At 26.5% G+C, this 22,640-nt stretch overlaps 1 protein-coding gene across 1 annotated transcript in view; it reads right to left on the bottom strand.

Annotated features, from left to right (window-relative positions):
- LOC105364996 (discoidin domain-containing receptor 2-like) overlaps positions 1-22,640 on the bottom strand; it is a gene marked incomplete at its 3' end in the record, with an annotated part of 143,771 nt that overhangs the window by 77,279 nt on the left and 43,852 nt on the right. Inside the window, exon 2 of the mRNA XM_011503041.1 lies at positions 1,655-1,757. Coding sequence (XP_011501343.1) covers positions 1,655-1,757 — 103 coding nt within the window. The remainder of the gene's footprint in view (positions 1-1,654; positions 1,758-22,640) is intronic.

Below are 22,640 nucleotides of genomic sequence, written 5' to 3'. Positions count from 1 at the left end.
ATCATCACAATATATGTAATTATTATTCATTTGATATTTTAAGAATTAAATTGAAATTTGAATATATCTAATTTTATGGAAACTTGATTACACATTGCTTTATAACTTTTGATTTATAAACATATGAATTTAAATGTGTGGATATATATTTTCGAAAGTTAATAAATACAGATACGAGCTAATAATGATCATTAAGAATAAAAATACGAAAAAATAGCTGAAGAAGAATTTTAACTCTTATATTGAAAATATTAATATTTTGTTCAACAATTTACGCTTTTATATTTAGCGTCGTATTTAACCAATTTATGGCATGAAATAAGTAGCGGCAAGTAAGGCTATATTGGTGAATTTTGATTAATGAGTTCAAGAAATTCCAGACTCTATGCTTGGTTTATTTACATAATGAAACGATATTTTGTATTAGATATTCACGTATTTAAATATTTTGCATAAAAAATTAATTTTTCAAATAAATTATATTATAACTAAGAAAATTAAGTGTTCTGTATGCAGGTATATGGTATAATAATATAATTTATAATATCTGTAACGTATAAATCCGAATCTCGGCGATTATCAATGATGTAGGATTTAATATCATTTAAGTATTTGGCAGAAACAGATGATGAATAATTTTTGAATATTTAAATTTTAATAGCTAAATTGCTAATTCTTAAGAAAATTTCAAACGTAAACTTGTATGTATTTCAGAAGAAATGAGACGTTTCGCATTATAAACAATTATTAATAAAATATTTTTGTTATTCTTGTTGATACTCTTTCAGTAAAATCAATATTATGATTTTTTAATGTTTAAATAATTCAATATTATAAAATAGAAATGAATGAATTTTATATTTTGGACATGTAGGAGGGTAAATAAATATTAATTTAACTTAATATTACAGTGTCTCATTGAATTGAGATTTATTGAATTGTAAAATTATTTTATTTGCATTAAATTTCTTTAGAAAAATATTTTTAGTGCGTTCACATAATATTTATGAAAATTCTGTATAAATACTATTGTTATATAATAAATAATTGACTATCTTTATATAAGAGGTATATACTACAAAATAAAACTATATATTTAATTCTTTATTAAATCATAAACTATCCTCATAACCTTAATAATTAATGTGAAAAACTTGAATATATAACAAGTATATTCATTAAAAGATAGATTAATTGCAATTGATATTGTGCGTGTCGCGTGTCATTTATATTAATAATCTAATAAAAGCTAAATTTAATATTTGAAAATAAATATTCCACTTTCTTCTCTTTTTTTTTTCTTTTTTTGTTTTGAGGTTCTTCAATAATTTCAGGCAGAATTATCTGTCGTACAAAATTCCTAAAGAATCATCGTTTTTGTGCTCCTCTTAATACTATTTTACATACTCTCCTAAATTCTTATTCGAATGACTATCAACGAGTCTCAGTGATCCGTATAATAAAAATAATTACAAAAGATGATGATTGTGAATCGTTGTTTAAAAAACTATTGATACTAGTTCGCAAAATATATGAGTTAATTTGACTCTATGCTCAGTTTATTTAGAAAAAGTTTGACAATTCGTGGGAAAAACAAAACCAGTAACGCTGCAAAGCACGTCTTTGGCTCTAAGAAACTATTACGTAGATTTACCGTCCATAACGTGGTCCGACATTTGTCACATACGAGGATGACGCGTTGACGGCCAAATCCGATATCGATCCTGACTCCATACCCAGCGCCGAGTTGCAGGATCCTGAAACAAAAGAGTCTCGTTAAATAAAAAATAGAGCAAATAAACGCTTGCGGATAGAGAATACCTGATGCATGTTAAAAGAGAAAAAATTGCCCAAAGGGCACAATTCCTTTTACTATAGTTTCGAAAGATATTGTTTACTTTCGAATGAAAAAATAAAATACAGCTAAAGCTTTTGCTTTTTTTTCGGGGTTATTGTTTTTTCTCTTATTCTCTTTTTTTAGTTTTTGTATGTAATTATTACATACGCACACGCGCGCGCGCTCGCGATAATGTTACTATTCATTTGATATTAATAAATTATTATAGCGTATCGTTTGTTCTTTACAATGCTTTTGCAGATTTACCGCAAAGAAAATTTTTAATGAAATTTCAAGGGTAATAAACTTGTAATTATTTTGCATAATATGAATAAATTTAACTCTATCATGTATAAATGTTTAGAATAATAATATACATATCTTACACAGATGTTGCTTTAATATTAGCATATTAATAAGTTAAAATTCCCTATTATTTATTATTAATAATAAGAAAGATCATAGTAGAGTAGAAGAGTTGTAAACTCTTTTGTTACTGTGTGTATGTTGCTTTTAAAAAATATTAATAAATACTATAATAATAAATAGTTAAGTAAATTAAAACTTTTTCATTTGAGCAGAACTTGAAGTTTCACTATATTAATAAAAATATTAATCTATGTACTTATTATTTATATAACCAATTTAAATCATGCTTATATCATCCAAATAAAATCTTGAAATAATATTATTAAAGGAGAGAGAGGATGCAAATCGAAATGTTACACCAACTTTGTGTTAATAAAATAAAAAAACGAAATCACCTTCTAAGGCTTTAAAAACAAGTTTCATATTTTAAGTTTATTTAAAGATTTCTATAACTCGTGTCTCTCAAGAAGTTAAAGTCAAAGACTCATTTTCTGTCGTGTCTGAAGTGTTTATGGAACTTTAAAACTCTTCAGTTCTAGGAAAAGCTAAGTGTAAACTTGAATTTATCAATACCCGAGTTCACTTTAAAAGCTTATATATATATGTGTGTGTGTGTGTGTGTGTGTGTGTGTGTGTGTGTGTGTGTGCATATATATATATATATATATATATATAGCATAAATGAGAGCTGTGATAATTCATTTTACATTTAAAAGAATTGTTCAAAATGATTTTTGTATTTAATTAAGTTATTTAATTATTTAATTTAAGTTAAACAATAACTTGAGAATTATTTATATGTATACATAAAGTACATAAAATCTTGCATCTATAGGTACGTGCGTATATATACATACATATTGCTTCACTGTCATCGGATAATTACTATAATTACTATACAATCAGGAAAATGAAGCGTGTCGATGTAGATTGAGAAGAGCGGCGTCTTACAAATACGACGATTGCGGAGTGCTTTCATCTTACGAATCCATTATTGAAATTGTTAAAAGCGATGAGTGCTGCATATACATATACACAACCGCTCACACAAGCACGCACGCACATATGTCGACACATCTTCTAGGCTACGTGAGCTGCATCACGAAAATATTATTCGATCACAAGCAGCTTTATTAGCTTTTCAGCTACTTCATTCTCTTTTTGGGTTCATCAAGATTTTCATAACTGTTCAGCCGTCATTTTTGTGTTATATTTTTACTTTACATTGACAGCATATATCAGATCAATTTACAATCATTGCCCATGGAAGATTCGTAAGTAACCATTTTTTCCTCATTCTAAGTTTTTCAATATTTTAAAAATATATAATCACATATTCGGAAAATCTAGGTCTACATTATATTTACGTGTAGTACAGATGATTATTATTTAAAATCGGCTGCTAGTTTTATTTCATAAATGATCAATAAAAAATTTAACTTCTTCCATAAATCATGTTATATAGAGATTTATTGATTATTCAGAATACCAATATTTGAAAGTCTGTAACGTTTCGTAAAATACAAATGAATATTTAATCATTATTATATTATTAGGCTGAGTGAACAAGAGCAATTCTTTTTGAAGTCGTACAACAATCGCATTAAAGATTTTTGTTATTTGACATATTCATTTAAATGTTTTGCTTATTATTAAGAACTTTTTTTATTACTTCGTAATGGAAATATGGAAGAAAATATTGATTCTAGAACTTGATTGATTTGAGAATTGTGAGTATCTCAGTTGCGGTAACCTGGGGCATAAAAAATCGTCTACCTTTTCTCGGACGGTCGCATTGAAACACCAGCGATTTCCTAGAGTATGACAATAAACGTGAACATCCTGGGCAGTTTCGAGGTATCCAATCACCTACTTACAAGCACTAACTACGCTACACTCGGTTTAAAAAGGTAAAGGTAGATTGTAACCAGTTATATTTATATAAGAAATGTTTTTACATAAAACGATGGGAAAGTTAGACTCTATGAATAAGTTTAATATATAATTATCGTTTCACATGTATCGTTCATTTTCGTATTTAATAATATACACAATATGTTGTTGATATAAAATTAGATAATTTTCATGTATAATTTATAATATCGACTATTACATCAGTGAAAATGAATAAATATAAATTAATGCTATATGTAGTTTCTATATATGTAATACATACTGCAGAGAATTAATTAAGGAAAAGTTACTTCCAAAATTTATACCCACAAATTCCGTTAGTCGAGATCTTGTTATAAATATTCAATAATTTAAGATCCAGAAAACAACAATAGAATCTCCAGTTAGTTAGTAATATTTTTTATAGTGTACGAGAGATAATTAAGCATTCTTCAACAATATTCTACAGCTGTTTGCTTAAAAATTGAATAGACTAATTTTACATTGAAATATTAGTGAATATCATTGTTATTTCATATCGTAGGTAATATATAATATTTTTATATTACCGTATGAAGAAAGGAAGAGACGAAAACAGGTACTATATATTATGACACCTGACGCGTTAATACCTGCTTTAGCAACATGCGCATTCCGAGTAATATATTACAGCTTAACTTTTCACTTATAAATATAACAACGCTTATAATAATAATTATAGTAGAAATTTAATAAAAAATAATATAATTTTCATTATTAAAGCATTTTATTCAAATTTTCAAAGAAATTACTAGTACTTCCTTTCATCATATATTTCTTCATGATTCCCTATTTTTATGTAATCGTAAGTAAATTTAATTATATTCTAATATCTTATTGACGTATTATATTGTATAACGAGATATTTTATTACATTCTGTGCGTAATGTATAATTTAATAATCAAACGTCTTTTTCAAGCAAAGGAATAAATTCAGTTAATACAAAATTCTAATTAAAAAATAATTCATAAATATACGATGCATAAGTAAAATGCAATTTTGCCTTTTATGATTGATAATTTGCATTAGATTTTGTAATGATGAATATGCCGATAAAATTTGACCACAACAAACACATAATTTAAAATTTCTCTAAATTAAAAGATACAAGCGTAAAATTTTCTGTGACCGGATAGTTGTTAATAGTGGGATACAATAGATTTTCAATATTTTCAACTTTCTTTTGCCCTAATACGTGAGACAATCAAATCAATAATCTTCGAAGTCGCAGAAATAATAATTCAAGTTTCTTTTCAAAATAATATAGTAGCTACAATTTTCCTTTCCCTGTATCGACAGCTAATTACAAGACGTCGTCAGCATAAGTGATATAAATCACAATTTCATTTCATGTAGCTCGACATCGCCAGCAGCCTCGGCATTTCTCCATGTCATCGAGTCATCAATAAAATAAGTTCCTAATTTGGCATTACTCGCTGACAAAGTTAAGTGCGCTCGGACAGGCGACTCAAGTCTAGCGTGTAATTCGCGAGGGCACGCGTGCAATTTTACGCCTCATAGAAGCTGATTCGCAGGAGCGGAGGGAAGTAAACATGCCGTCGAGCGAAAAAGTTCCACCGAGAATAAAAGCGCAAAAAGATCTTACGTACGAGCACGCATGCACATGGGCGTACTACTAATGCATGCGCATATAGTGCACGCATATGCTTGGGTAGCCGAGTTGCGCGCAGCCGCAGAAAATAGACTGTCCAGCCGATTTAACATTGCGCGTATTACTTCTCCACGAACGAGAGAGAGAGAGAGAGAGAGAGAGAGAGAGAGAGTGAGAGAAAGAAAACAGTGTGTGTGTGTGTGTGTGTGTGTGCGCGCGCGCGCGCGTATGTGTGATAACGGAATACGAGAGTTAAGATTGAAGTGGAGTGGGGAAGGAGGAGGGATGGTTACGTTTGCGCGGCTCGCGTCAGAATTTTCGGGGTCCCTGCTCCACGGACTATTTTTCATTCGTGCCAAGGAAAATAGCTGCCTTTTCTCGTGCAGGAAAGAGTAGAAGAAAAACAGGAGGAGGGCAGGATCGAGGGTGCTTTTTACGACAGCCTGCACGTGAGGGGCTAGAAATATAACGGTAAGGAATAAGGAGCGGCACGATGCAACGTTTCCCGATGTATGAAAAGGAAAGAGGACATGGAATCAAGGTAAAGAGAGAAAAATATCTTATAAGTGATAAAGATGCCAGAACGTCTTGGAAAAAGTATTGGAACAGCTTTGTGCATTATAGAATTTTTCATAACTCGAGCATGTTTTAGGCAATCATTATTTGTTTGTGCACTGCTCAACATTCTGGATTGCATTAAGTGGGTTTGCATGTAAGGAAAGGAAAGTAAAAATTATACGCCAACGTAACGTACGTGGAAAGTTGTGAAACGAATAAACCATGTTTTTCCCCGGAGATTAATGGAAATCGTATTAAAAATTGGTCAGTTCTTCATTTATTATTAATTCAGAGACAAAAATTGATATGTAATACTCGTGTTTGAAATAACATGAATTTTCAAGTGATTAATAAATGTTCACAAACATAAGAATTGATGAAACGATTGATGAAAACAAGTTAACCAATAAATATTTATTTTTAATATTTTATCCTCTCGATTATTGACTGTTATTTAATTAAACGTCTATTCTATTTTTAATTTCAATAATTATAGTTATGGAAATCATTAATTTTATTTTTTGTTATTTATTCATTGTTTGTCAATATAATATTCATCAGTTCATAAACTATTTTTACGTCTGAATAACCTTTATAAACAGAAACATATAACTCTTCGTTTAGAGCAAATGGAAAAACTCGTTAATTAATCAAGTATTTTATAACTGTAGGAAGCATATCAACAAATTTATTATACAGTATTTCTTTTTTATTTAGTCTTGTATATTATTCTCTTAACTGTAGTAAATAATTTTAACCAAAAAATAGATGTAAAAAGTCGTATATTGAAAAAGCGACTGACATCCTTCAGTCGATCATTTTGCCAACATAAGCTATCGTTGATATTAATTGAATATGATTATTCGTTTAATCATCTAATTGATACAATTATAAAACTATTCACCTAAAATATCATTAAAAGAAAGAAAATTTAGTGATAAATTAATTGCTGAATCAACTGGAAAAAAATCATTCAAAATTCATCGGTAAGAATTTAATTCCAAAAGACTTTATAATACATTGATCTATTTTTTTTCCAATTTAATAATTTAACTTTATAAATGAAAAAAAATCGTAAATAAAATTTCGATTAACAATTCATATTCGATCAATACAAAATTTATAACCATAAAGACGTATATATTTATTTAATGGCTTGTTACTCATTTTCAATAGACAAAATTTTTAAATTTGACCAACGTAAGACGACAGTATATCACATAAGTAAATTTATTTTGTCTATTATATAAGTGCGACAAATCCATTTATTTCTATAAATTTTCAGCTTAATATTTCAACTATCATGTTTTAGCATAATTTGATTTAAAATAATCATCACAAATTTACCAACAATTTATAATCTATAATTTATACTTTCTTCTTTATCAATAATTAAATAGATTAACAAATAAAATTAACATATACATTAAATAATGGGGCTGTGAACTATTTAATCTATGTTTGTAAAACTGGATAATTTATAGTATTTTTTATTTTGTTTCAATTATTTTTTACTATTCTTTCAAAAAATATATACATTTATATGTAATTTATATATTAAATCTTTATTTTATTACATTATCAAATTTTAAACAACAACAACAATAATAATAATAATAATAATAATAATAATAATAATTGTTCCAAATCAGATGAATATTTATGATAGTCATACTTTAATAGACAGTGAACTATGAAAGATATGAATTGAAAAACTAAAGTAGAAATGTATCAATTGTAAATAATATGTAAATAAATAATCTATGATATATAATATTATAATTATATATAACAATTGTAATGTACGTCATTTTTGTAATACATAATATTTTCAATTTAAGTCAAGAAAAATATAGCGCTTTTATTCTAATTTGTGAATTAATTGAATTAATTTAAGAAATTTTCTAGAATATTATAATATAATTATCGAATTATCCTCAGATAAATAATTTTTTTAAGATTTTTCTGATATTTTCTTCTCGTAAGATATTTATCAAGGAGAAAAATTTCTTTACATAATTTCATAATATAATTACTAGGATATATATCTTTAAGTAATGCAAACGTTCCCTAATTTATAAAATAAATTCCTTTCGTATTTTTAAAATGCAAATTTAAAAATATTTACCTCTAATTTCATATTAGTTCGTTCGCATTTTTATTTCAATAAAAATTTTAATATATGCAATACATTTTATTCAAATTCTTAAAACTTGTGAAATTAATACTGAAGCTTAAGATTTTGATTTTAAAGTTTTAAAGTTTTTTTTATATACGATATTTCCTTATATATCGTATTTATTATTAAATATTATCAGCTTAGTAGATAAATTTTAGATTTCATAAACTTTTATTTTATTAACATATAATTGAAAATAACTTATGATTGTATTTTCCTTACATTTAGAAAATAAGTTACAAACACATAATTTTAAATATTCTTAAGACTTGAAAAAAATTGTTTCAATAATCTGATAGCGAGCATATTTTATTTTTTTTTTATATTGTTTATATTGATTTTATGATTGTTATGAATAGTTAATATCTTATTTAATATAATATAGTTATGAATGAAATTTGAGAAATTTTTAGTCAATAAATTCATGAGAAATTTCATTAAACTTAAAAAGAAATTAACTTTGTTTCAATAGAATATTTTAAATTTATATAGATTAAAAATGGCATATAGAAATTAAATCATAAATGTTAAGAATGTCAGTAAAAAAGTGCTTGAATATGAATTATACTGGATAAAGGATAATGCTATGCAGGAAAGAGTAATGAATCATGGGTAAATAAGAAAAGTTTCTCTTTGAAATAGCTTAAGTTATTGGGATTGAGACGATAGATAAGTTGTAATTTTACTTTTTTATATAAAGTTTTCGTAGATAAGTTATCATAAAAAAGTATTAAATTAATAATTTAAATAATGTTAAAACTATGAATCAAATATTTTAATTCATGTACATTTTTAAAACAGAACTGTGATTATTTTTTAGAATATGACTTATAGGCTAATGAACAGTTATATTCCAATTTTACTTGAACTCACTTGAACTCAATCATAATACGAGAACACAGAATCAGAATAAAATCAATATATTTAATACATAATTTATCCATATTACAAAATATCAATATATCTGATTAAATTGTTTTATGATGTTACTTTCTTATTAAATAATTATATTTATTAGTTTCAACATTTTCGTTTGTTTGATAAAAAAATTTAATAAATTGTTTAAATTTTATTTACGGTTCAATTTACCTCCTACATGAACTATATTAAAGTTTTAAATTTGAATATTTTTTATTAAAGAATTGTATTAAAGATATTTTCTATTATATGGCACAAGTGAATCCAATTTTATTTGAAGAATGTTTGCGTAATAAAGAAAATGTGACTTTTTTTTTTATTTCCTTATAAAATAAAAATAACTTGCTTAATATGCTTTTCTACATGTGAAATTTCTATAAATAATTTTTCCTCTAAACTTAATGTGAATATCAAAATATAAATAAAATTTTCTTAATTCTAACAGTTTATCATTTTCCCAATTTCATTAAGATATGCGATATATCAACAATTGCTTATTCATTATTTTTCATACTTAAGGTAAAAGTTAATATAAGACACGAATGACTTATGTCGAAAATTTATCAAATTGCTTAAAATACTTTATTGCTTAGTAAATAACGTTGAAATAGATATAGTCGTTTAACGTTTAGTTTTTTGTATTAAAAGAATATATTTGCTTTTTAAGATGGTTGAGATATAATAGTTGAAACAGTTAAAGGTCAATCTTGTGAATAGTCAATTGTCGATGTTTTGAGGTACCTAATTTTAATGTAAACATAGTTTTTAAAAATGCTCGAGTAAATCATTATAAAATCAAGGAATTTCGTTTAATTTAAAAGATAGTGAATATTTGCAAATATATTTACAGCTCATTAATATTATGAATCATACATTATCATTGAATTAGCTGTTTCCTTCATTGCAATTTATTTTTATAAAATAGCTAAGCAAAAAAACTTATTACAATACTTTATAAGTTAAATAAAGGCATTATGATGAATGGTATTATAGGTATATACTGTAAGTAGTAAATAAATAAAAGTTTTAAAAATTTATAATAAATTTAATGTTCGGATTATAAAAATATTCAAAATTATGTATTTTGTTAGTAAAAAATTTATAATTTTATTTTTCTACTTTCAAAAGGTAGTAAGAAATATATACATTACAGTCGTACCATAAGTTTTTTTTATTTTGTTATTGAGGTTGATTTACGAGGGTGAAATACATAGTAACAACTTAAGCGACCATAACGGACTATGAAAAAACAATAAAAAAAAAAACTATGCCTATTCAAGGATAATTTTGCGGTTTATTATTTTTAAGTAATTTTGTATAACAATTTTTTCTTATATGGAAATACATTTTTCATGCTTTGTTTTTTTTTTTACTAGCTTTATCTCACTAATTTTCTCTCCATTTGTAGATTCTTGTATTAGATATTAAATATAACATAATTTTACTCGATATATGGTTCGTTTGTAGATGTAAAATAATGTCTGTCGATCAAAATTCGAAAACTTCCTGAGATCCTGAGATCCCGAAAACCTCCAGAGAATGCCTTTCGCTTTTCCAAAAAAATACAATGTTTTTATATAATAATACGATATTATTTTTAATATAAACTTAAATATCTACGAATATATTTCATAAAATAGTGATTCTAAATTATTTAATTAATTAACAATACATTTTGTAATAATTTCAAAAATTCTATCAATTATAGCTTATTGCTTATTGAATAATGTTAATTTATATTAATAGATTTTTTAAATAAGTATTCTAATTTTCTTACTTACCTTTATAACTACATTAATTTTATGATATTTTAATTATTTTTAATTTATATAACAAAACTGAATGATTTGAGTGTATGTCAAAACATTATTGCATTAAGTAAATCAATAAAATAAAAAACTTGTATTTGAGTTTTGTTATTTACTAAAGTTGTAATTTTTATTTATAAATAAAATTTAGAAATCACTTAACTATAAAAACTTTCACTAGTCCATTGATCGATTTATTATATTTAAAATCAAATTAAACTATATATCATGATAAATTTGAGAATAATAGTATACTCTGCTAAATGTCAAATAAAAACTGTGTAAAAACATTCGCACCTACAAATTCTGTATTTTTACATTGCAGTGACTACTATAAATTTGCATATATAGTCATCATAAAGTTGAGCTGAAAAGCTTTTGAAATTGTCATCGAGAGAGAACTATTTTTATTCCTCGCTTGTAAACCACTATGAGCAGTCTCAGGTGAAATTCAAATGATGAAATCGTTATATTCATATTCACTAATTAAGAAGAAGTAAAACAAATCTTAGCAATGCAAATTAAAGTAAACAATCACAATTTTATATATTTAACTAATGCTTGTATAATTGTAAGCCTTTATTATATTTATAACAAATTTTAAATAACATATTCAAAAGTGAATTTTAAAAGTATTTTTTAAGATAAGAGGGATATTTTAAATAATAAATTAAACATTATAACTTAATAAATGCCTCTACCAGCTTGTTTCTTTTTGTAAAGTAATATAGAATAAGAATGCTATTAATTATTAACTTTTTGTTATAAAGTAAAATATATATTAGAAAATATAATAAATAATAAACTTTTGTAAATTTTCTTATTATTTGAATAAATAACGAACAATTTATGATTAATCTAATTATATAACTTACTCTATTAACATTATCATTAACATGTCTGCAGATGTAAATAGTTATAAATTTAAATGTAAAATATATATTGAATTAACTGATAAAATTATTAAGTGATAATTTTTAATATTTCATAAATTATATTTTATAAATTATATTATAATATATAAAATATAAATAGAATTTATAAATTTTTAATTTTAGAAGAATTAAATAATGAAAGCTACATTAATAGGGCAACCGTTTTGCATAAATTTATAAATATAAAAGAGATTCCGTTTTTAAATAATGGAAGCAAAGAATGTAAATTTAAAGCTTCTATACAATAGAAAAAGACAATTATTTATCGAAGCATAATATAATAATAATAATAAATTTAATTTTTTTTTTTCAAGAGAACGCGCAGTAGAATAAAATTATTAATAAATAAATAATTTTTTTCACAATTAATAATATTCTAAAAAATTGTTAAGAGAAAGGAATGTAAATAAATTTATAAATAAAGCGAAACGAATAAATAAGTCAAATATTTATTCTTCTTAAAAATTCTTGAGAAGTTTTAAGGTGTGAAATTTTTCAATATTACTACTTGGACACATGCGTGTGTTTACAACGCGTAAATGACATCGAGTAAAATGATCTTTCAAAGTCCTTTCAATAACAAAGGTATAGCATATACATGTGGGATATGCCCACAACGAAACATTTATTTCCTACACGCGGTTGCAAGTATTTGACAAATATGTTGCATACGTGCATCCTATATATTTCCCACGTACTTATGAATTTATTCAAACTCTTTATGGATATTGAATAATTTTAGTATGTTTTTCATTTGTTTATTGCAACTATTCACTTCTACTACAACATATTCTACCCCTCGGCTTTTCTTCAAACGAAATGAGTAGAAAATCTTTTTTAACCCATTAATAAAAACATAACGTTATCAAGTGAATTATAATAAAAAAATTTTTTATTATAAGAAAATTGTTTTTGTACTTCTGTTTATAATGACGTTTAAATTTTTTAGGGTGAAAACATACTAAGCTATCGATTAAGTTTCGTATGAAGGAGTTAAAAGTATGTGTGAGCATATTACGTGCAATAATTATAAAAGCAGTCAGATTTAATCAATTTTATCCATCATAGAATTTATATAAACCACTTGAAATCGACATTATTACTTTATATTTCAATATTGCGTGATATAACCGTCAATCTATCTATAACTAATAATGCTAAATAATGTCGATTATTTGTAAAAAAAAAAAAAAAACATGCAAACGTATGTGTACTTAATAATAGCCTTGACAATAGCACTTTGTATGGTATGTAGTTTAAGATACTTTCTAATAATTAAATAATTAAATGTTATAAATGTGAATTTAAATTAAACGATAAAAGTGTAACGAAACACATTGCTATATACGTGAAAATGCGGGAGAATCCCAGAATTATTTTCCACCGAAGACGAATACTGAGGATACCAAAGGAGATTCCTCCGCACTAGTTAGTCTGCTTTATTTCACTTCCATATTTTATTTTAACTTTCCTCCTAGTTGATTTATTACAGTAAGTTACAATTTGTCATAATAAGGCCAATTAATTATATGATATTTGGAATAATTTTCAAGAGAATATTTATTGAATAATTTTTTATCAATTACTGTAATTAATTATTAAGTATATTTAAGCATACGATAATTATATATAAATCATAAACTGTATATTATTCTATTCTATTCATTCAATTTCTATTCATAATTTAATAATACAACAATATTACTGGCTTTTTCATTAAAAAAAAAAAAAAAAAAATATCTAGCTTTAGAGTTGACATTATTTTATAATTTTCTGTAATCTGTAATTTTCACAATACAATGTGTCGTTATCTTATAATTATTAAAGCATAATGCATAGATCGTTTTCAAGTGAATTCCCTTAAGCTTTTATGATTAATCTGTACAAGTTGTGAATGGTAAATTTAAAACGAATATTTACATTACACACATTTTAGATAATCAAATATATATATATATATATATATATATATATATATATATATAGAATAGTTTGTAATGGAAATTCTATATTTATGGAAGTTCCTATCAGAAGTACATCACTTTACTTAATGCTCTTTTTTGCTTTTCTCGCCACGCCAAAATATCGCCCAGTCGTTGGCAATAAATTGAAAGGACCTCAATGGGCTTTGAGTCTCAATCATGCCTCCTTTTCGCTGGTGAAAGGATATCCAGAGATTACTACTATCCTTAATCTGTCGTTTTTAAGCACTTTTAAGCCTCAAACGTTTTGACAAAACGAGCTAAATCCAAAAAGGGTCACGCTATTACAAATAATATTCATCTTAAAGCAATTGGCCTTTTTTCTTTAAATAATGAATACGTATTTCGACAGCGAAATCTTTATTAGATACATACTTGTTTTATTTTTTAGTCCCGGACTCGTAATTTTTAGTTTTATTAAAAACTTGGTGATAAGTTTTCTTTATAATGTGGGTTTCTTAAAACGATAAGAACAAAACAACAGCAACAATAACAATGTAAATTACAATGCAAACTTTATTTATAAATGATATATATATATATATATATATATATATATATATATACGGATGGTATTACATTTTCTTTACATAAATATGTTATATATTTTTCGAATTGTTAAATTCATTGTTTTTAATATTGTTAAATTCAAGGAATATTAGTCAGTTAAATAAAGAACAAAATTCGAAAAATTTATTTAGCATTTATTTTCAATCGAAACAGCTCTGTCTAAAATAAAATATATTATTTTTTATTTAAATGTATGCGTAAAGAGTAGGTGATAAAGTAGAGTAGCCTCCTTGTTAGTTATTGGGTTAATACAATTATATATACCTGATTAAAATATACTTAATTATAATAATTAAATTATTCGAACAATATATATTTTATAATACATCAAAAACCACTTTATTTTATCTTATTATTATCTACGTAAAGAGAAAGTTAATTTTATTTATATTTATTAATTTGTTTGGAATTTTTAAAGCGTATTTTCACGCGTCATTTTATTTGTTAAGTTAAAAACACAAATCAGAGTCAAGTGAATTAAGCAGTTAAACGTTGAACATAACAGTTATGGCTATAATTTTTTTACAATAATTTGTTTTCTGGTAGTTTTGGGATTTTTCTAATTGAGATTATAAGAGAAAATTCATATTCAATTACTGTTGTTTGGTATAGATTTTTAATTCATAATTTCAATTTAAACGCGTTCTATTCATCTTTAGAAATATAAATTAATAATTGATTATTTCTCTTTTAATATTAATCATTGACATTTGTTCTTTTGAGCATCGGAAAAGCGAATCTTATTCTGAATTTCATTATCATTTTACGAGAGATTCATAGAGCAATGTCGGTATATACGTTCTGTCGGCTAAATTCAATATCTCGATGAAGTATTTATGTAGTTTAGTTGGGTAGACCAACTTTATGTATCGACATTTAAATAAAGTTTAGAATTTTTAGTATTAAATATTTTTAAGTAAGTGAATTGCAAGTTCATTAAAATGAAATATCCTTTTTATTAATTCTGGTTTCTAATTATTATCCTAAATTTTATTATTATTATATAGTATTAAGAAAATAATAACAATATTTTCTTTTTCCGACTTACAACAATTATTATCACGAATTTTTATTACACTATGAGGTCGATTATATATGCTTAGGGTAATAATGATTACATATTATTAGACGTAGTCGGTGAAAATAAATTATTGTCGGGCTTCTGTTTCCTTTTATTGAAAACAACAAAACAAAACACGAAAACACAACGTCAGAGATTTTTATGACTACTTCTTATCTTACAATGTGGAATGAATTCTTGGCTAAGTTCTTTGTGTTAACAAGTATGATGGAAACTGATCGCTTCTTCATTATTAAACATTGCATATGTAAATCATCGTATTTTATATTTGTAGAATTAATTGAAATAATAAAAAATAACAAGTACGTTATAGTTTTTGTTCAATAATTATAATAGGCATGTTAAATAATTGATCAAATTTCTTCTGAATAGGAATCAATAGTTCTTAATTAAATATAAAATATTATTATAATTATTATAGTTAACATCGTATTAAAATTCGAGCATTATATTAAATTTTACATTTTATAATATTTAATTGAGACACAAAAATATTTTAATAATTATAACTTTTAAATATAATTCATATTTCGTATATAATTCATAAAATGCTCGGTATATTCACAATTAAAAGGGCGTTAGAATGTTATTATGATTTTTCAATAAAATGTTGGTAAATTATGTAAGAATCACAAATCCGTGTACGTGCACGCATAGGCATTCGTACCCACATATTCATCCATTAATGCATGTGCACACTTAACACTTACACGGATGCACGTGTATTCATTCATTCATTATCATACACACACGCGCATACGGGGGCAAAATTATATATAAGCACTTATGGATTTCACTTATGTACTTACACACCCATAAATACCCGTACACATGTATTCTTCGTATAGATATATATTGGTTCATATCCACTTATGGTCATGCACATATATATATATATATATATATGTGTGTGTGTGTGTGTGTGTGCGCGCGCGCGCGCGCATGCATGAGCATGTAATAAATATATACGGACGCGCTCGCACGTATATTTTTTATATAACGTGTATCATTTTTCATGCTTTTTATAAATTCGATATTACGAGCATTATAAATATTAGAAAATAATTATAAATTTTTAGTATACTATTTAAATTGTAAGTAAATTATTTAATATAATATAGTTATACAGTGATCCAGTTATTTTGTAAATCAATCAAAGTAATTATTTCGGTTGCGATGAACGATTAATCATTTGGGAAATTACTAACTTATCAGGAGCGTTAAACTTATTATTTTAAACAATAAATTAGCCCTGCATTACGTGGCGCGAAAGATTTCCGTAATATCGGTTTGTAATCTCCTCAATATACACGCATACAAGGTTTACGATTTCGATGTGCAAGATACTTGTTTAAGTTCCACCGTCCACCTACCTCGTTGACCTCTTGCATATACATGGGAAAACCTAACCATTCCCCCCTCCCCCCGCAATATACTTATTAGCTCTGTATAACTTTCTACCGACTCGCATATACTGATAAACTTAAGAATATTTAAGCTGGAACGCGTATAATTTAATATATTAATGAAGGGAGGATCATAGTCGAGCCTGAATTATTTTAAAGAAAAAGATATCATATGCAAATGGTTATTGTATGGGTTTTTAATTTTATTATAGCATAGGATTTAATAATTTATTTATAGATTATTGGAAGGTATGGTAAGTCAATAATTTCGAAAATTAATATAGAAGCACATAAATTTATTTTACAAAATAAATGCATGATTTTTGATATTTTAGACATTCCAAGCAACTTCCTCATTATTACTATCCTATGTGCTATGACGTGACATTTTATCAGCGATGGTTTAATTATAAGCTATCCTATACTATAGAATATTCATTAAATTTTGCAAATTATGATTCCGATTATGTTTTATATTCAAGACAAATAATTATTACATGGATTATGAATATAAATTTAAACGTGTATCCGTTTAATGATATTAAATCGTTCGATATCGATTTTATAGATTATTTTATTGGGTTCGCGAAATAACAAGACAGTTACTATTTTCTATGTCAATACAACATATTAATAATCGTAAGAAATTATTGGTCTTCATATAATTAATATAAAAATGTTTAATGTAAAATACTCTTAAAAGTAAGTTCCGGTGGCGACTATTTTGTAAGCTATCAAAATGCTTTTCAATCCAATTAAGAAAATTTATTCTCAAATGAATAATTTTTCGAAAAGAATTTCAAAATGACCTGTACGGTATTTTAATATCCAAGTTATTTTTCATGCCTTCGTCGCTCTTAAAAAACTATTTGAAATATTTTTTTACCTTGCGCTCTAATAATGTTAATGGCTTTCATTTTATATGCTGAAAGAGCCGAATTAATGCAACGATTAATCTCAAAATTATATTTTGATGTAAAGCAAACGTAGGTGATTGGATACCTCTAGACTGCCCAGGACGTCCATGTTTATTGTCATACCTTAGGATATCGCTGGACTTTCAATGCAACCGTCCGAGAAGAAGTGGATACTATTTCAGGATACTCGCGATGATCATAGGGAATGAATTTTCGGAATTCAAAGGCTATTTATCCAATATACGGCACATTTCCGTTTATCTGTATATTTTAATATCTATACAACACTCAATAAAATTTTTTGCAGTTTCCTGCATTAATTAACATTAATAATATTATAAAACATCAATTGATATTAACAAGATTGTGAAAACATCAGTACTAACAATACTTAATAATATTTTATTTTATCCAATAGAGCTAATTTAGTGATTTTATTATTTTTTTTTCAAATAAATTAATATTTTTAGATTATTTAAAGTTCGTGTTAATTAAATTTTATGCTCACTATAAGTAATTGGTAATCGATTTATTTTTAGAGCGTAGTATTTTTATAAAATTCTTATGAAGTAATCGTATCACTTTTTTGTTTGACACTTGAACAATTTTGTAAAAATTGGTTGAGAAAATTAATTATGCTTTACGAAAATGAAAAGTATTTATAATTTAATATTTTCATTCAATTCCAACGTTTCTTATTCATGATTTATTAGAGGCAAATTTGTATCTTTCACATATATCTCTTGTATATATATGTGTGCATATATGTATTATATAATAATTGAAATACTAAAAGAATACTAAAAAGTTAGATGAATTATAATTTTACTAGTACACGTTGACCTATAAAATAAAAACTTATAAACAAGTGTCTGCATATGATATAATTAACTTATAGAAAAAATCACAATAGTAATTGATTGTACATGATTTGTGCGAATACATGCGTATAGTAATCGATGTTTATACACTTTTTTTTTCTTTTTAATTAAGATTATAAATTATCATTTGTATTCGATATACATTTATCACGATATGAGTTTAGTATATTAAACTCTATTATTTAAAAAATTTCAATAAAATCAATTGCAGGTTAACGGAGCTTAATCGTGCAATTATGCAATTTCAAGTAGAAATTCGAATTGAATGAATAATCGTTAAACATTGTCGAATATCAAAACTAATCGTGTAATAGTTTGGTTACATTTTTGTAAATAAATTATTAACCAAGTGATTTTGTACTGTTATAATTGTAGGTCGAAACTTTTTTCTCAAAAATCTTTAGATTTTATTGCTTACGCTAAAAAAGAAAAGAACAATTAAAAATATCTTCAAAGGGAAGACGTAACTTCACACTTAGCGCAAAATGGTTATGGATGAAAGCCTCAATTTTCAGAAAGGTTACTATTCGTACTTTTTCTTAAATCCTCTTTCTAACATTCCCTTTTTCGCTATTTTCTCACCATGAAGCTAATTAAGATTGTTCTTTTATTACAACTTTATTTTGAGTTGAAAAAGGTCATTAAACTATGAATATAAGTAGATTTTCTTATACCTCAAAGTCTTCGCGTCGTATTTATTTGTTATTGGTATGTAACGTATAAAGAAAAAAAAAAAAAAAAAAAGTATTAACATCTATGAAATGAATGTATGAATTATAGATTTCACTATTTGATTCAATGAATATATTTCAATAATCATGGTTACGTTTATTTTCAAGACTTCTTAAGCCTAATGGCTTCGAGATATTCATAAATTCCCTAAGATTTTGATGGGATGTTGCTCTCATAAATAAGATAAGTATTAAAATAATTTTCTAGTCACTTCTCAGCATTATCTCAGCATATAAAATAACGTGACACTCGATAATAACGAATTGGCGAAAATTTTGCTTCAAACTCAGCATTTCATCGTTGAATAATCGTAAGAAGAACGTCAATAGTACAAGATAATAGTCAACTTGCGCTCTATTTCACATCGATAGATAAAATAACAATTGGATTGAAACGTTCTACGCGCGCTCCTTTCTCCGTTCACAATTCATATGCATTCGTTGTAGAAAGCTGGTGGTTATAACGGTCATTATAAAGCTGAACTGGCATTTGGCAGTGATTTCAGGGCGATGGTAGGGATGGCGAATTCCGGCTTCATCGGCCGCTAGTGATTAATGAAGCGAGGAAGCAATCTCGCCGGGGGAATTCACTTCCTTATTGAAGCCAGAAGAGGAGCGTTGGGAGAGGGACGGGTGGCCGGTTGAGTGGAGCTCTATGCGAAAATGAGAGAGCGAGAGCGTTTGTTTGTGTGTACGTATGTGAACGAGTGGTAGAACAGAGGAGAATTTGGGGCCCCTGTGGATGGCGAAGTTGGATGGAAGACTGCACCTCCAAGTCCGTGCGATGCATCGGATTTTCCATCTCGCTCGACCACTCTGCCTTTCTCTCTTCTCTCGTTCTCTCCATTTTGTACTCTAGCACGGTCTATCTTCAATTTAAAGCTTTCTGGTTGCTCGGGGAATTCATGTAGCCGAGAAAGTTTTAAGACATCGATTTTTTGTTAATATATTGGATGTTTAGATAGAAGAATATGTGAAATTTAACTTTTTTCTTCGATGGGATTTATGACCCATGAGATTTTTAACTTTGCGTCTCGGGTGTCCGCGTAATTGATAATAATATAAGCCCATGCACACATTAGCAATTGTATAGAGAAACGTTTATCAAATTACATGCAAAGATAAATCTGCACAATACTGCATTCGTAGTATACTATTTTAATATTACATTGGCAATGATATTTAAAAAAACAAAAAAAAAAAATAAAAAATTTTATCTATTAATATAAGCAATAATATATAAATACGTGTAAGCATATATAAATTACCAAACATTCTTAATTAAATAAATAATTAATCATTTTATAAAGGAATTTTATATTTTTAGCGTAAGAAAATTATATATTATTTACTTATATATTGTTGTTTTTATTTTATCCAAAATAAATGCATCATCCAAATATTTATTGATTTTAAATCGATAGAATCTGAGGTTTTTTAACTAAAACTATAGCGTTGCCGCTTTAACGATAAAATTTAATGACTAAATTTTTTGCAAATATTATGAGTAGCGCATCAAAAATAAAAGTGCGAAAAGTTTTTAATTCTGTTTCCGCTGTTAAAGTAATTCTATATTAAAGCGTGAACATTGTGAAGATTTTACAATTCTCAATCAAGGTTGAGAGGTTGAGTTCCAAACAACAAGTTTTCGGTCTAGCTGTGACGTTCAAATAAATAAGATTTTAAAATAAAAAGTTGTTGTGAATGTAATTGTAGCATTAAGTAAAATATAAAGTACATAACTTTGAGTATCAAAAAATTTGTAACAGTATAGTTACCATTGAATGTTATTAACTAACATTTTATAAATGTGAATTTTATCGTGTTTGCTAAATTTAATTTTAGTGGTCTAGCGTATAAATTGTTTTATGCGCAGTTGTTCTTCATTGTCAATAATTAGTTTGTTATTTAAATTTGTCTATTCCAGCTTAGTGAAGCTGTGATAATTTTATTATTCAAACTTTTGCCCCAAATTTTATAAAGTCAAATTATCAATTGTTTTACGAGTCTAGTCATTCATTAAATATTTTCCAAGATTACCTCTGGATCATTAGCATAATCTATTTTGTTATTAGAAATTTAAAATATATTAACTCGCGTTGCGCACTTGCATTAACTCGTTGATCATTTTCTACAATATATATATATATATATATAGACGTGCGGATGTGGGTGGGCGCGCAGGCGCGCGCGTCTGTATACATGAATACGTTTCGTCATCGGCTTGTTCAGATACGCGAGTTGAAAATGGTATTTTTACGAAAATCAGCCAAAAAGTACTAAAGACCTTTTCATCTTGCTTCATTCGCGATAAAACTTCGGTAACTTATATTTCGAATGCAATAGTCTGAAGAAAAACTCCTCTAAATTTCTAAAGCGAGCACGTAGAGATTCAGAATGCGACGATGCGCGCACTTCTCGTCCTCTCGAGGTCATTGTAAGTCCAGCGTCGAAAACCCATGCTTCAAAAGCTCCACGTTTTCTCCTGTCTTATGGAAAGCACCGGGAATTTTTCATCAGCGGCCACGTGAGTTGCAGAAATATTTGCTGTGGTGTTGGGCGAGTCGGATGATTTATCCATTTTCTTTTCGAACAGCGACACACTACCGAATCGTGGGTGTGAAGAGGAGTGGCGCTCGGCGGAAAAGGGGGAACCTTCGGACTTTGGCGATCTATGCCAAACGGAGAAGATATTTAACATTATTATAAGTTTTAAAATATCGGTCAAATTAGCCAAGCAGCTATTGGCGCACACACATATTCTCCAGACATTAAAATCCGGAAAAAAAAACATACGGACATTGGGGTGGGTAGTAAATTTATTGCGACTTTCAACTTCTGATTTGATTGGCACACGACAATTTGCCATTAGCGATTTTTTTCCCTTTTGGGCATCCTTCACTTTCTATGTTTTTTTTCTTTT

Source organism: Ceratosolen solmsi, unplaced genomic scaffold, assembly GCF_000503995.2.
Source record: "Ceratosolen solmsi marchali unplaced genomic scaffold, CerSol_1.0 scaffold61, whole genome shotgun sequence".
NCBI classification, from domain to species: domain Eukaryota; kingdom Metazoa; phylum Arthropoda; class Insecta; order Hymenoptera; family Agaonidae; genus Ceratosolen; species Ceratosolen solmsi.
Note: the sequence above shows the minus strand (reverse complement) of the source record. Positions and strands in the feature narration are given on the sequence as shown.